Source organism: Hydra vulgaris, chromosome 13, assembly GCF_038396675.1.
Source record: "Hydra vulgaris chromosome 13, alternate assembly HydraT2T_AEP".
Lineage (NCBI taxonomy): Eukaryota > Metazoa > Cnidaria > Hydrozoa > Anthoathecata > Hydridae > Hydra > Hydra vulgaris.
Window position 1 is genome coordinate 45,530,001 of NC_088932.1, and position 15,653 is coordinate 45,545,653.

At 28.0% G+C, this 15,653-nt stretch overlaps 1 protein-coding gene across 1 annotated transcript in view; it reads left to right on the top strand.

Moving 5' to 3' along the window:
• The window catches only part of LOC100212875 (BOS complex subunit ncln), a 62,689-nt gene that overhangs the window by 36,297 nt on the left and 10,739 nt on the right, over nucleotides 1-15,653 (top strand). Inside the window, exons 10-15 of the mRNA XM_065815537.1 lie at nucleotides 25-36; nucleotides 4,947-5,119; nucleotides 6,146-6,227; nucleotides 6,701-6,739; nucleotides 14,476-14,583; nucleotides 15,536-15,591. Of these exons, the coding sequence (XP_065671609.1) occupies nucleotides 25-36; nucleotides 4,947-5,119; nucleotides 6,146-6,227; nucleotides 6,701-6,739; nucleotides 14,476-14,583; nucleotides 15,536-15,591 (470 nt within the window). The remainder of the gene's footprint in view (nucleotides 1-24; nucleotides 37-4,946; nucleotides 5,120-6,145; nucleotides 6,228-6,700; nucleotides 6,740-14,475; nucleotides 14,584-15,535; nucleotides 15,592-15,653) is intronic.

The following is a 15,653-nucleotide window of genomic DNA, read 5'->3' on the forward strand; positions in this document are numbered from 1 at the left end:
AATTTTTTTTTTTTTTTTTTTTAGGAGTTCAAAAAGGTAATTATCTTCTTGTATTTTTAGTTAAAATTTTTCAAATTTAATTTTTTAGTTTTTTTTTTCATTTACATTTTATATGCATTGCCAACCAACAGTTATTTCATGGACCTAGCAAAAAAAAAAAATTTTTTCGTGAACTTAGCAAATTAAACTGGTTTTTAGTTGTGTTTTTTTATCAGAACCAAAAACTTTTAAAATTGACCAGCTTATCTTTTGTAAAAAGTGTCTTTAACAGACAAATGAATTGCATCACTGGTGCAAAATTTGTTTTTTAATTTATTGAGTTGCATATTTTTCATACTTCTGCTGTTCATATGGGAATAAAATATAAAATTTAATCAAAATATAATTTTAAAACGCAAGTAGTTATTAATTTATGATCATTATCGGTTTCAAACTGTTTAATAATCACTTTAATTATGCTGGTGACAACCTTACTTTCATGCCTTCTCTTCTTTCCCAATTTTTGGCCAAATTTTGGTCTTTTACAATTTTTAGCCAAATTTTGGTCTTTCCTTTTTGGCCATTTTAGAGTTATAGTGATTAAAAAACAATTAATTATTAAAACTTTTTTTTTTCTTAATTCTTAACTTGTTAAAGTAAGAAATCTGTGGTAAATCTGCTTTTTTGAATTTTTTTTTTTTTTTTTTTAAATTAAGGTTTTACAATAAATTGTGTAGGCATAAACTGCCTGTCAACCTAATTATATAATACTTGACAATTACAGAGTTTGTATAACTAATAGAAAATAAAATGTGGATTAGTCATAGAGAAGCCATTCATTTTTTAGATGATTGTCTAGAAGCAGTTTAAACGTTTTTAAAGATAACGCTGATACAATGTGATTAGGAAGAGAGTTCCATTTATTTATTATTCTTAGAGAAAAAAAATTCATACGTAAATTTAATCGCGAAGATTGTTTTTTTAGTTTATATATATGACCACGAGTAATAGATTTACTATCTATTTCAAAAAGACTTCTGTCACTATTGTTGTTTTTGCACCATTTGTAGACGTTGATTAGGTCTGCACGAAGTAGCCTGTATTTTACAGTTGTCATATTTAATGCCAACAATCTTTGTTCATACGGTAGATCCTGTAATCCATTGATTCGTTTCGAAGCTCTTCTTAACACATTTTCTAGTTGCCGTTTGTCTTTGAGAAGTCCAGGGTTACAGATTGATCCACAGTATTCTAGGTGAGGGCGGACTAGTGCTGAAAATAGTTTTTTGAAGGATAATAAGTCTGGATATGATGTAAATGTTCTTTTTATTATTCCTATTATTTGTGTGGCTTTGTTGACTTGAATAGTTGTGTGTTTGGAAAATAATAAGTTCGAATCTATGTGAACACCTAAATCTCGTTCGCAATTTGTGGTTTTAATGTTTACTCTTATATTTTTTTCTGGATCATGCATATTATAAGTATGGGATTTGTTGTTGTTTTCTAAGTGCATTACAGAACATTTATCAATGTTAAATTTCATTCCCCATTTTTGAGACCGTGTAACAAGAGCGTCGATGTCATTTTGTAATTCGCAGATTGCGCAGATTGAGTATTTTCAATAGAACGGAAGATTTTGGTATCGTCAGCAAAAAGAGCAGCTTTTGATTTGATTACTTCAGGGATATCGTTGACATATATAATAAAAAGTAAAGCTGAAAGGACGGAGCCTTGGGGAACTCCACTTTTAGCGGGTACCCAGTTTGAATAATTTCCATTAACAACAACTCTTTGTCTACGGTTTTTCAAAAAGTTTTTAATCCAATATAGTATTGATCCACTTTGTCAAAGGCTTTTTCAAAATCAAGATAAATGTTGTCGATGGGAATATTATTATCAAGTGATGACGTCCAATAATTAATTACAGTTAAAAGGTTAGTTAAGCAAGAATGATCCGGAGGAAATCCATATTGGTGTGAACTTAATAAGTTATTTTTAATCAGGTGTGTCATAATATGATTTTTTATAATTTTCAAAGATTTTTATTAAAGTACAAGTTATACTGATAGGTCTATAATTAAGTGCTTTTGATCTGTCTCCTTTTTTGAATATGGGTGTAATTGTTGCGTCTTTCCATATTTGGGGTATTGATCCACTCTCAAGTACTTTGTTAAAAATAGTAGATAGATGTTTAGACATTTGAAAGCATTGGTGATTTAGATGAGTTTAGACTTTTGAGGTATGTTTCGATATTTTCCGGACTTAGATCAATATTGTTTGTTAGTGAATTTACATTTTTATATGTTAGGTTAAATGGTGGTGTTGCTGTTATTTTTTTGTTTGAAAAAGTATCAGCAAAACAAATATTGAATAGATGAGCTTTATCTAGATCAGTAGTTGCAACAATATTATTGTATTGGATGTCAGGGAATGCTTCTTTGTTTTTTCCTTTTGATTTGACATACGAGTAAAATGCTCTTGGATTTTGGTCTATGTCTCTCGCCAGTTTTTTTTCAAATTCAATAATTGCTTTTCTGCACGCAGTTTTTGCTTTGTTTCGTGAAATGCGGTACTCATTATATGTTTCTTCATTTCTGTTCAATATATATTGACGATATTTCTCTCGTTTAAATTTAAGTTCGTTGATTATTTGAAAGTCAATCCACTTTGAGCGTTTTTTATTATTAAAGTTAGATTTTGGGATATTATTGTTGATAGTAGTTTTAAGTTTATTGAAAAAGATACTCCATAGTTGGTCTGAGTTGGATGTTGGACAGAGTTTAATATTTGCAAGGTCTTCATTAATTTTGTCATAGTTCCCTTTTGTGTATAAATGCTTTGTATGGTATTGTGGTAAATTTATAATAGATTCAATCGATACAGTAAAGTAGAGTAGTTGATGATGACTTTTGCCAATGGGTGCTAGATGAGTTAAAAAGGAGATCATGTTTTCATCAGAAGTAAATAAAAGGTCAATTATAGAAGGATTTTGATTTTGTCTGATGTGTGTTGCATTTGAAATGTGTTGGGTTAAAAAAGAATCGCGAATATTTTCAGTAAATTTAATTGATTTAGAGGAATTTGTAATAGGCTGTTTTGGATTTTGCCAGATGATATCTGGGTAGTTAAAATCTCCTATAATAAGAATGTTTGGATATTTGTTTGAAAGTTTGGCAATGTGTTGATTTATGCAGTTAGTGTTTTCATGGTTACTATTTGGTGATCTGTAATATAAACTTAACAATAACTTAGAAGTTTTCGTTGCAATTTCACAACTGAGCGATTCAGATGGAAATATATCTAGGTTTATTAGGGATGACTTTAGTTTGTTATGTATAAATATTGCTAAACCTCTTCGGCAAGAACTATTCTTGTGATTTGTATGTAGTAAGTAATTTTCAATAGCAAACTCGAGATCATTAACTTCAATTTTTTTATTTTAAAGCAGAGTTTCTGTTAAAAAAATAATTTCGGGTTTCAGATTGTTTACAATTTGTTTGAGCTCGTGGCGTTTATTTAGGAAGGAGTCGATGTTATAGCTTTGACGGATTTAATTTCAGTAATTTTTTTAATGGTTTGAAAATTAATCCAATTTTTTATAGTTTTTTTATATTTTTTGTTTACTGAAATTAAGTTTGATGACTTCGTTGCGCCTAATGCACCATCGAAAGGGTGAGTTTGGTTCATTTTCAAGGAGAATTTGGTTTTTCTTATTTCTTTCTTTTCTAAGTTGAGAATCGATTTGCCTTTCGGCGAGTGTCATATCTAGATTAATGAAGACGTTTGTATATTTTATCTTTTAGCGTAATTCCCTAGCGGCAAGTAAAACTTTATTGCGTTCGCTGCTTTCAGGAAGTACTGCAATAATGGGCGGAGGAGTTTTTGAGTCTTTTTTGTTTTTTAATCTTATTATTTTAATAGGTTTTTCATTGCCTTTACCAATTTCCTCAAATATCTCGTCAATTATTTTTTTGTCGTCGTTGTTTTTTTCAAGTTCATTTATTTTTTTTGATTCTGGAATTCCAAAAACGATAATGTTCTTTTCACGCTTTTTTTTTTCTTCCTGTTCAGATAATATAGTTTTGGTAATTGAGTTTACAACAATAGCTTTTTCTGCAGATTTATTTTTGTGATAAAGATTTGACCAAAATGTAGCTGAACTATTTCCGGTTTCTTTTTTCGATTCTAATAATTCAATTCTTTTTATAAGTCTTTGAATAGTTTCGTTTTGATCACGTATAATATCGGATAGTTCCGAACAGCTAAGTTTACCTTGCTTAATCATGAATATTGTTATGACGTCGTGTCGATTTTATGAAATTAATAATGAATAAGTAATAATAATGTAAAATATGAAAATAATAACAGGATAATAATAACAGTAAAATAAAATTTACAATTAAAAAAAAAATCTGAAAGAAAAAATATATATATATTTATTATGTTTATTTATTATGTTATATAAATTTTATAAAGAAAACAAAAATATATATATATATCGACTAAAAATTAAATTGAAAAAAAAAAAATGAAAAATAGAGAAGTTTATAAAAATTTGCAAACAAAACAACAAGAAAAAAATAATTTTGAATAAAAATTAAAAAAAAAAAAAAAAAATAGTAATAATTATGTTTCTTACGTATTCAGAAAAAAAATAAACGGCTTGTCACGTTGAATGCGTAAGTCGGAAAATTAATAACATTTTAATTAATAACCGGAATTAATAACATTTGCTTAACATATTTAATTGATACAATTAATTTAATACCAGTAGAAAAATCAAATTATTTAGCGAAAAATCTTTAAAACTAATATTTTTTTTCTTATCACAGATTAAATTGTTTTTAATGGATTTTCTAAATTTTAAGGATAAGTATATGAAAACTTGATTGGCAGTCCATATTAATCTATTTTATTATTAGCATCTCTTTATACTTGCATTGTTTTTTTGTTGTTTTTTTTGCAAGGTAATGAGTGATCTATATTCTGATTCTGCTTTTAATGTTGTGCACAAAAAAGTTAATCTTGCTGAAGATATGCTGGATTGGGAGCATGAAAGATTTTCAATGAGACGTTTACCCGCTGGAACTTTTTCACATTATGATAAAACAACTCAAAGAGGTTCCATTTTAGATACAAAGTAAGTTTAAGAAATTTTATGCTTTTTTAAAAGATTTGAAATTTTATTAGCTCTTCAATAATTATTCAAATATATTATTTATAGTGCAATACTAAAAATAGCACAATAAATAAACAAAATTGTGAAAACATAGTGTTATAATAGACTTAATAACATAAGTTGAATTATTTTGAATAACCTTAAAATTAGGTTTTACTCCCTTTGATTCCAACTAGTTTCATTGGTTGCTTTCTAGAGTTTTCAGAACTTTTTCTGTCTTTTGATCATTTTTATACTTAGTCGTTTTTATATTTATTTTTATATTTTATATTTTTATTTTTATACTTAGTCATTTTTATACTTAGTCGTAAAAACTATTGTATAACTGCATAAATAATATTTATTAATTAAAGAATATTTTTATTCTAATTATTAATGTATTAATATTCTTGAATGGCATACAGTTACTTGCATTTTTTGATTTCATTTCAGTATATGCTTTGAATATATTTAGGAATATTTATATGCAGGTATATTTAGGTATACTTAAAGAACTCAAGTCTTTTTCAAGGTATAATACATCAAGTACTTGTAAATGGTACTTGCAGTACCATTTTCTAGTACTTGAGATATTTGCAAATGGTAATGATAATGATACCTGTATATCTGTATATATATTAGTGTTGTAACTAGTTGGTTGGAGGCCCTTACCCCTTACCGTACCCCCTCCCCAACAAAAAAAATTTATTTTTTTAAAAACCCTTTATTATTAGGTATTACAAAAAAACAAAGCTTTTATATTTTAATTGTATTATAATATTACAAATGGTAAAGTTTTTAATATGTGTCAGCTTGTAACATTTTATAACTAGGAAATTTTCAACTACCTAAAAGATATTCAGAATTGATTTTTAAGATTAAACTTATAAAAAAATATATTTTGTTCAGGTATTAACATGTAGTTGAAAGCTGTCAGTTGCAAATAATAGATTTTGGCAAAAAAACTGTGTAAAATGATTTTTTACATGTGTTTTTTCATAATTGTAGAATAAACAGTGTAGCATTGGAAAGGAACATTAGAGTTATAGCAGAAGGGCTAGCTAGACATATCTACAATTTATCAGGAAAAGTAATTTTTTTTTTGTTACTGTTTTCATGCATAGTATGTACATTAAGTACCTTTGTTTTTGTTATACTTTTGTTTTTTTTAAAAACCTGCTACATCAAAATGCCACAATAAATTACATTTTGTTAATTTGCACATTGATTTAATCATATATGTATGTGGGCTGCGTACATGTTAAAGTTTTGTAAATGCTTGTTATGTAAATGAGAGGTATGGAGTTCAAAACTGTATGTCAATTTATTTGTATAGCAGTTTACTTTATAAAAAGTTTACTTATGTCTGTTTGCATGTGTACAAAATATATTTTAGATATTAATTTAGTTCTATTATTATTATTGTTATATTGCTCATTCTTGTACTTCAAACAATGAACAAAACATTTTCCATTTTAAATATTAAACACATTTCACTACTAAAGTTTTATATTTATATTTAAATCTATTTGTTTATATTGTAATTTTTTCATACTTTTTTAGTCTTTTTCTAACAAGCTAGAGATCTTCTCAGGGAATATGGTAATTATTCTTGATATTTGTATTAAAGTAGATGAATTTTTATATATATATATATATATATATATATATATATATATATATATATATATATATATATATATATATATATATATATATATATAGTTATATATATATATATATATATAGTTATATATATATATATATATATATATATATATATATATATATATATATATATATATATATATATATATATATATAGTTATATATATATATATATATATATATATATATATATATATATATATATATATATATATATATCTTCATAATATTTTGACCTATTTTTGCACAGATCGCCATCAGATGTAAAATACAATACAAAAAACCGTTATAAATATTACATAAAAAACGTCAAAGCCATACGTGGTTACATAACAAAGTAAATTTAAAGTTATCAAATAATATTTAATTCCGTTTTTATGAATAATTTTTTTAAACAGAGGACTCTAAATGTTTGTAGAAATTTTAACTCCTTTGTTACGGTTAAGAAGTATTTTATTTCCTGGTATGTTGAGGTAGTTAATTTCAAGTGATTCTCTAACTTTACGTTGTACTCTGATTTTTTGGATGTGACCAATCAAACATACCATTACATTCTCTACCATGTTCGGTTGCCCCAGATGCATCCCATTTACCTTTTTTTGATGTTCAATGCATCTCGTTAAAATTTTCTTTTTTGTTTCGCAAATGTATATGCTACCACAAGAGTATGTGAGTTTGTAGACACTGGGATTGCTATTGGGATTTAATTTTGACTTGTTACATAAGATGTTTTTTAACATAAGTGGTGTAGTAAAAATTATTCTGACATTGTAAGGTTTAAGTTGTTTTCTAAGTTTTGGACCTATTCTTGGGAGCCATGGAAGCTTAACTGTATATTTACTTGTTTCTGTTTTATTATAGTTTATTTTAGAAAGGTTGTTTGTTTTCTGAATAGAGTTCTTGGCAGTTGTTTCAAGCTTTAATCTATCGCAGAGTTGTTAACAAGGCCAAAAGTAGCAAGGCCAAGACCAAGAGCTTTAAGGTCAAGGCCAAGATTAAGAGTTTCAAAGCCAAGGCCTACGCAAACATTTTCAAGACCAAAGACTTCAATTTTCGCCTAACGTTAAGGCCAATTATTAACAAAACTTTAAGTAGCAAGTGCTGTGACAATAAAACCATATTTTGTAAAAATAGGTAAAGGTTGTGCGCAGAATTCAACGAAGATAATATGAAAATGTTTAGTTTTTTTTGAAGGCCAAGGCCAAAAAAATCAAGGCTAAGGCCTAAATTTTTGGCCTTATAGCAAAGCCAAAGACTAACAACTCTGCTCTATCGTGTCCATTTTCTGCAAACATGTTTATTAAAAACTCTGTTTCATCATTATGATACTTCATGGAACAAATTTTAATGGCACGAGATACGAAACCTTTAAAAACACCCATAACTATTTTTGGATTAATCCGAATATGAGTTATTAGTGTTGGTTACAGTTATATCCAAGAGGTTTAGTTCTTTTTTATTGTTTTCTTTTTCTGAAGTATATTTTATTGCTGGATCTTGTTTATTTAATAACTCTAGAAACATTTCATGATTTTGTGTTAAGTCGAATCTTGCATGACTATTATCTACATACCTTCTGTATGTCTTAAGCGAAAAATGACCAACCTCAGCAATAATAAGAGCTTCTGTTTTCAAATACTGCAAAAATGCTTTGGCAACTACGACCATTAAGGACAGTCCTATTAGTTCCGAACTTGATATAGATCTTATTTTGTTTTTGTATAAAGGATAACATTGGTTGAGGCAGAGTTCGATCATTTCATTTATATCATTAAGAGTAAATTTGTTTTTTTTTTAAGATTATTAATGTTGTTGTTTAAAATATCAATAATTACAGAAATTCCTCTGTCAATTGGAATGGAGGGATATAACGCCACAACATCAAATAAGACTTGAATTTCACTGGGATCAATTAATCAAGATTTTGCTTTGTTGAAAAACCAGGAGTTTAATAATCTTGTTTTGTTTTTGCTTAAGGTTGGTTGTATAATTTTTACAAGATACTCTGATGATCCATATGGTGGGGTACCTATGGTAGAAATGACTAGCCGCATTGGATTATTCTTTTCTGGTTTGTGAGCTTTTATGACTCCGTATAATTGTGTAGGGATGCATTCAGAAGGGTACATTTGAAAATAAGTCTTGTTAACTAACTTTTTTTGTTTTCATAATTTGCATAATAGTTTCTGGAATTTTATCATAAGGGTTTGAGTAGGGTCATAGTTGATAGTTGCTGAATGTTTGATTTCCTCTTCTAATTTATAAAATGCGTCCACTTCATTTATTAGTACAAATCCTGTTCCTTTTTCAAATGGATAAATTACTAAACCATTCATTTTTTTCTTCAAGTTGCTTAAAGATAATCTTTGTTCTTTTGTTAAATTATTGTATAATCTAACTTTTAAATTTTTGATAAGATTTTTATTCACGTTTTGTCAAATCTTTTCTGCATCAGATTTTTATTATCTTTTTTTAAACGTAAAGCAAAAGATTCGATCAGTGTTAAAATTTCCATATAAGGTAAATTTTTAAACGGCAGTGCAAAATTTGGTCCAAGATTCAGGAGATTAGTTCAACTGAGCTGGCGGAAATAGCTCTAATAGACAAATAGCAAAGAATATAAGGGTTTCTAGGGCAACAGTCAATAGAATTAAGAAAAAAATGGGGGAAAATGAACCATTGTTGTCAGAAAAGTGGAAAAACTGTGGCAGACATCGAGTGACAACCCCACGTACAGAGAGAAAAATAAGAGATATATTGGTAGAAAATAGAAGAAAATCAAAAAAAATCCTTAAAGAAATCCTTAATGAACAAGGAATATCAATTTCTTTGGGGACTCTTCGTAGAAGATTAGCAGAACAGGGCTTCAAAGCTTGTACACCTGCAATCAGACCCAAGCTCACTGAAGCTATGAAAGAAAAGCGCCTACAATGGGCAAAAAATCATTTACACTTTACTGTTGATGATTGGAAAAAGGTATATTGGAAAAAACTCATTCTTATAAACTAAATTCTTTTACATATTTTGGCTACTTATTAAAAAAATGGTGTTTTTTAATTTTTATAACTTTGACTTTTAAGGTTTGCTTATCAGATGAATCCACTTTAGAGATCATGATGGATAAAACCAATTTTTGTGAGAAGAAGAGAAGGCGAGAAGTTTAATGAGGACTGTTTGGTGCAAAGAGTAAAACACCCACTCAAAATAATGGTGTGGTCTGTTATAAGTGGCAAGGGAACTTTTAAAGCGGGAAAAGTCAAAAATTTTTGTAACCAATAAACAAATATTAATTGAAAGATTAATTGAAGTATGGCACCATAACGAAAACATTCAAAAACAGTGCTTAAATTTGATAGAGAGCATGCCAAGGAGAGTTGCAGCAGTCATCGCAGCTAAAGGTGGTCATACAAAATATTGTTGTTGATGTAGATGTTAAAGTGTATTTTTTTTTTTGTAATAAAACATATAAAAGTTATCACCGTTTTTTTTCTAAAATACCTAAATATTCATGAATCAATTGATTTAGAAATTCAATGTATGCCAAAATCTATGATTTTGGCACCTAAACCTTAAAAATGTGGAAATTTTATGATAGCTCTAATTTTTTGAGCCACCACTGTATATATATATATATATATATATATATATATATATATATATATATATATATATATATATATATATATATATATATTAGGGGTATGGCTAAAAAGCGCATTTCATTTTTTCTGAAATGACATAGTGGCAAAAGATGAACTTTTACTTGTATTAACTTAAAATAATACTTTTTTCCAAATCAAAAAAAAACTTCCCAACCAGTGCAGATGAAAATTTGGTCCCAGCTGTCTAAAAATGCAAAAAATTCAAGTTTTTGAATTTATAGTAGGGGCAGGGTCACTTAACAAAATTTCAAAAATACCATGAGAGTTATTTTTGTAACTTGATCTATCTACTTTTAGATTATGTTTTGTTTTTTGGTAAAAATGATGGGAAAAGTTGATCTTAACCATTTGCAATCATGTGCATATTTGAGAGGTTGGGGGGGTTACATATACTTTAAATATAAAACATTTTTGTAATTGTGCATTATTTATTTAGGGAAAGACTATTTTATGGTTTTTATCCAAGATTTTTTTTCATTGTTTTTAATTTTTAAACAATGATAAGCTGCAACCATTAAGTTTGCTTCTCTGTTTACTTTTGTTTCTAAAAGTTTCCATGAGGTCTTGACTAGAATTAGAAGCATGTTCTGCACTGTAATGTAGAACAATAAGACCAGTGACAAATTTTCTTAAAATATTTTATAATCTGGAAATAAGTAAATAATATATAGCGATATATACACATAGCACATAGTTGTGGATTAGGCATGGCATTCAACTAGGTGCTCAAGACGTTTTATACATAAAAACCGTCAACTTCTGCCAAAAAAAAACTTGAAAGTAATCTGCAATAATAACAATAGCAGTGAAAGTGACAAGGATAGAAATACTGACGATGACACAAACAAAACCAATAATGATGAAGACTTTTCTGGCGGGTTTCAAATTGTAATGAGTGAAGAGAATGACTCTATTGAACTGACTGATGATTTGCAGCCGTTAATCAAAAAGATGTGCATCGTTGCAAAATTGTTTCGCCATTCCCCGACAAAAAAATGATCAAACACTTCAAAAACACACATTAGAAAAGTTTGGTAAAGACCTTCCACTAATACTTGGCTCCAAAACTCTCTAGAGTAGCTTGCACACAATGCTCGAACGTTTTGTAAAATTGAATAATTGTATTCGCAACTCACTGATTGACCTTAAGTCTAAATTTGAGGTAACTGATAATGAGTTCGATGCAATATTAGCTGTTAATTCATGTCTTGCGCCAGTAAAACTGGCTGTGGAAACATTATGCCAAAATTATGCAACACTGTTGTCAGCTGATACAACATTTTCATGATAGATGACTTTAGAGAAACCGATTTAGCTGTGAAGTTGAAAGTTATGTTGATGCAACAATTCAATGAGCAACGTGCATCTTTTTCTAGCAAGCAACATTTTCTGCACAAGGGCCATCAACGTTACAAGAATTTGGATCCAGCGCTATCTTTTGAGCACCATAGCAAATTAGCCATTATAAATACCATTGCTCGACTAAAAGGTCGGCTCAATCAGAAAGCGTATAATCCTATACTTTCCACCAGCATTTGTTCTGATAGTGATTCTGTTGATAACGCTGTAAACTTGTCATTGAAAGAAAAGCTTGACATTGCAATTTTGAAAATTAAGAAATGTAACAAAAAGGGAAGATTAAATGTTTCAAATAATTCATCAAAAATTATATGTATTGAGCAGTTTTTGAAGAAGGAGGAAATCATGGTATATATTTGCAAAATTCCTACCAATACTTGAAAACTTTGAAGCTAACAAGTGTCAAATTGGAGCGTGGATTTTCAGCAAGTGACAACATTGTCACAAATTTAGATCATCTCTTGAGGATGATACTCTGAACGTTCCTATATTTTTTATGGGCTCATTTTACAAAAGAAAAAAAAGTGAAAAAGAAAAAAGTCAGTAATTTTGATATAAAATAAGTAAGCTTGTTGAATCAATGAAATTTTTGCTATTAACTTGAGATTTTAGTCATATTATGACAAATTTAAAAAAAGTTTAATAATGGTATTATCAGTATTGAAATTATTCATTACCTAAATACCGGTATTGAAAAATGGTATTAATATTATAAGCACTATTCTAAACATTTTATTGTCTCCTCAAATTTTTTACTAACCAACCTTTGTTTGTTTCCTAATGGACTCATATAACCTTTAAATTTTTTTCTTACTTCACTTTCTATTTTGCAAAATTTTTCGCGCAACATTTTTGAACATGTAATCTTTTCTGATCATTGAGAAAATTTACATCTTCTTGTCTACATTTTAAAACTTGTGTTATATCTTTCAAGATGATTGAGTTGAGACAAACCTCCTATTTCAATACATTAAGCCGTAAAAAAATAGACATGAAGCTATACTAGTTGTAGAAATATTTGGAAAATTAACACATAGTATAACCTCTGTTAAACAGTTTTCTTTATCAGCAAGTGTTATTGGTTATGTATTATGTGTAATGTGTTATATATAATTTCAATTCTTTTTCCAACATGAAAAACTTCAGAATGAGATATTTTGTTTTAACAATTGCTTGTTGACATTTTTTTTATTTACAAAAAAATTAAAAAAATTTCACAAAATTCTTTTTTGGCTGCTCCCCCTCTCCTCCTCCCCCCTCCTTTCACTCTCAACAACCCATTGAAACGTTTAGGAACAAAAGAATGTGGAGAAGCAAGCCTAATGGTTGCAGCTTATCATTGTTTAAAATTTAAAACCACTGATAATAATATCTTGGATAAAAAACATAAAATAGTCTTTCTTTAAATAAAAAATTACAAAAACAATTACAAAAATGTTTTATATTTAAAGCACATAAAAAAAAATTAAAAAGCCTAAAAAAATTTAATGGTTAAGATCAACTCTTCCCATCATTTTTACCAAAAAACAAAACATAATATAAAAGTAGATAGATCAAGCTGCAACAATAACTCTCATGGTATTTTTGAAATTTTGTTAAGTGACCCTGCCCCTACTATAAATGCAAAAACTTGAATTTTTTACATTTTTAAATTTTTATTTGCACTGGTGGGGGAGTTTTTTTTTTAATCTGGAAAAAAGTATTATTATTTTAAGTTAATGCAAGTAAATGTTATATTATTTTATGTTATATATATATACATACACATACATACATACAGTAGCACGAACTTTTAGGATTAGATTACTTAGATTTAGAAAAAATTCATTTGTTTTTAGATTTGTAATAAATTTTTTGACATTTCAGTGAAAATTTGAAAGAAATTGGACTTTTCATTCAAAAGTTATCTCAAGTTATGCTCTTGTCTGGTTATTTTTGCATGCTACTGTACCTACATAAATACATACATACATACATACATACATACATACATACATACATACATACATACATACATACATACATACATACATACAACATACATACATAAATACATACATACATACATACATACATACATACATACATACATACATACATACATACATATATGTGTGTGTGTGTGTCACCCTCCCTTCCCCCTCCCCAACACTACAAATAAAGGCCACTACAGTTAAGGGGGCTTAATTATTTATTTATTCATCTCTCCCTCTCTTTCACCCGACTGTGATGATATTGGTAGGGGTGTTAACTCAGAAACATGGAAACTTGTTTAACTCAGTTCATTATGGTAGTTCAACTCATTATGGAGTTCAACTCAGGACATTATGGAAACCTATTCAAACCACACAAACATAGCAATATTGGCATTTGAAAAAATATTTATACACAGTGCTAAAAGTGGGGATATTATAGAATTTTGTTATTCCATTTATTATGTTCTATTTTATTATTAATTTATTATTTCCATTTATTTTTTTGTTTTGACATAATAAAAAGTTAGCAGATGTACAGATACTTATTATTTTTTATCCTTTTATTTTCATTATGTTTCCTATTATTTTAATTTTTATAAATTTAAAGTAATGAATATGAATAATAAATAGGAGGATAAATAATGTCAATATATTTATGAAATAACTTTTATAGGCTTTAGACTTAGATCACATCAACTCTTGGATGAATCATCTTTCATCTCAGCCTCGCTCCCAACAGCTTATAAATAAAGAGAATCGATTACTTTCTGCAATGGAAGAGGTACAAATATATATTTTTTCAAATATTATCATTAGTTAATGAAGAAGTTGTTAAAAATTAAATTTATATTTTTTTATTTTTGCTAAAAAACTTTTCGTGCCTCAAGTATTTATTCTCTAAATAGATTTTTAATTGAGTCTTTTTTACTGTTTAATAGCTTCAGTAGAGTCTGTTAAATGTTGTAGAACTACTTTATCTTTTAAGTTTCTTTTATTTGAGAAGTTCTTAGATGCTGGTTAGGTGGCTTCCACAGCTGACACTATGTCACATTGAAGAGTTCAAAGAATCTCTTAAGTTTGAAAACTGTTAAAGTGAGCAGATACTAATATGTTTTCAGAACTTTAGGTTGCTCAAGTATAGAACTTTGTTTTCAGTAATAGAACTCTGGGCAGTTGGTCTGAAAGAACCTGGTTCAGAGATTTCATATCCAATGAGAATACTATTAAACCGTTCAGATATATCATGTTCAATGAGAAGACTATTTAAAATATGAATGAAAAAGTATGAGTTCTTCTTTTGTTGCTGCTGATAATTATTCACAGCTTTATTGAAAAAATAACTGAATGATTTCTTTGTGTTCATCTCTTAAATTATAACTTTTATTTTGTTTATGACATCCACTGAAACTTGAAAAGATGCTTTCTTGCTTTGTAGCATCTTCTTTCTAGCATCTTGCATTTCTACCATCTTCTTTCTAGCATCTTGCTTGTTTTTAAGTATCATAACAGGTTGTTTTATTACTGCCTTCTCAACCCTGTAACTATAAATCATGAACCTTGGCAACAAAGCAAACAAGGAGAAACAAGTTGAGGGTTGTCCTACCAAGGAAATGGTGGGCTTTGAACTTGTACTTTATATTTATAAAGCGATCTACCGCTACACTATTATAAATTTAAGTTATATTAGTAAAATATTGTTAGCTTTTCATCTTTATTTAAATTTTGTATTGCAGATTTTAATACAGTATCTACATGAAGTTAAACGAATAGTTACAAAGGCTGACAAAAAGTAATCTTATTTCAATTTAATAAAATCTTTTAAATTTATTTTTTTAGTTTAATTGTTTATAT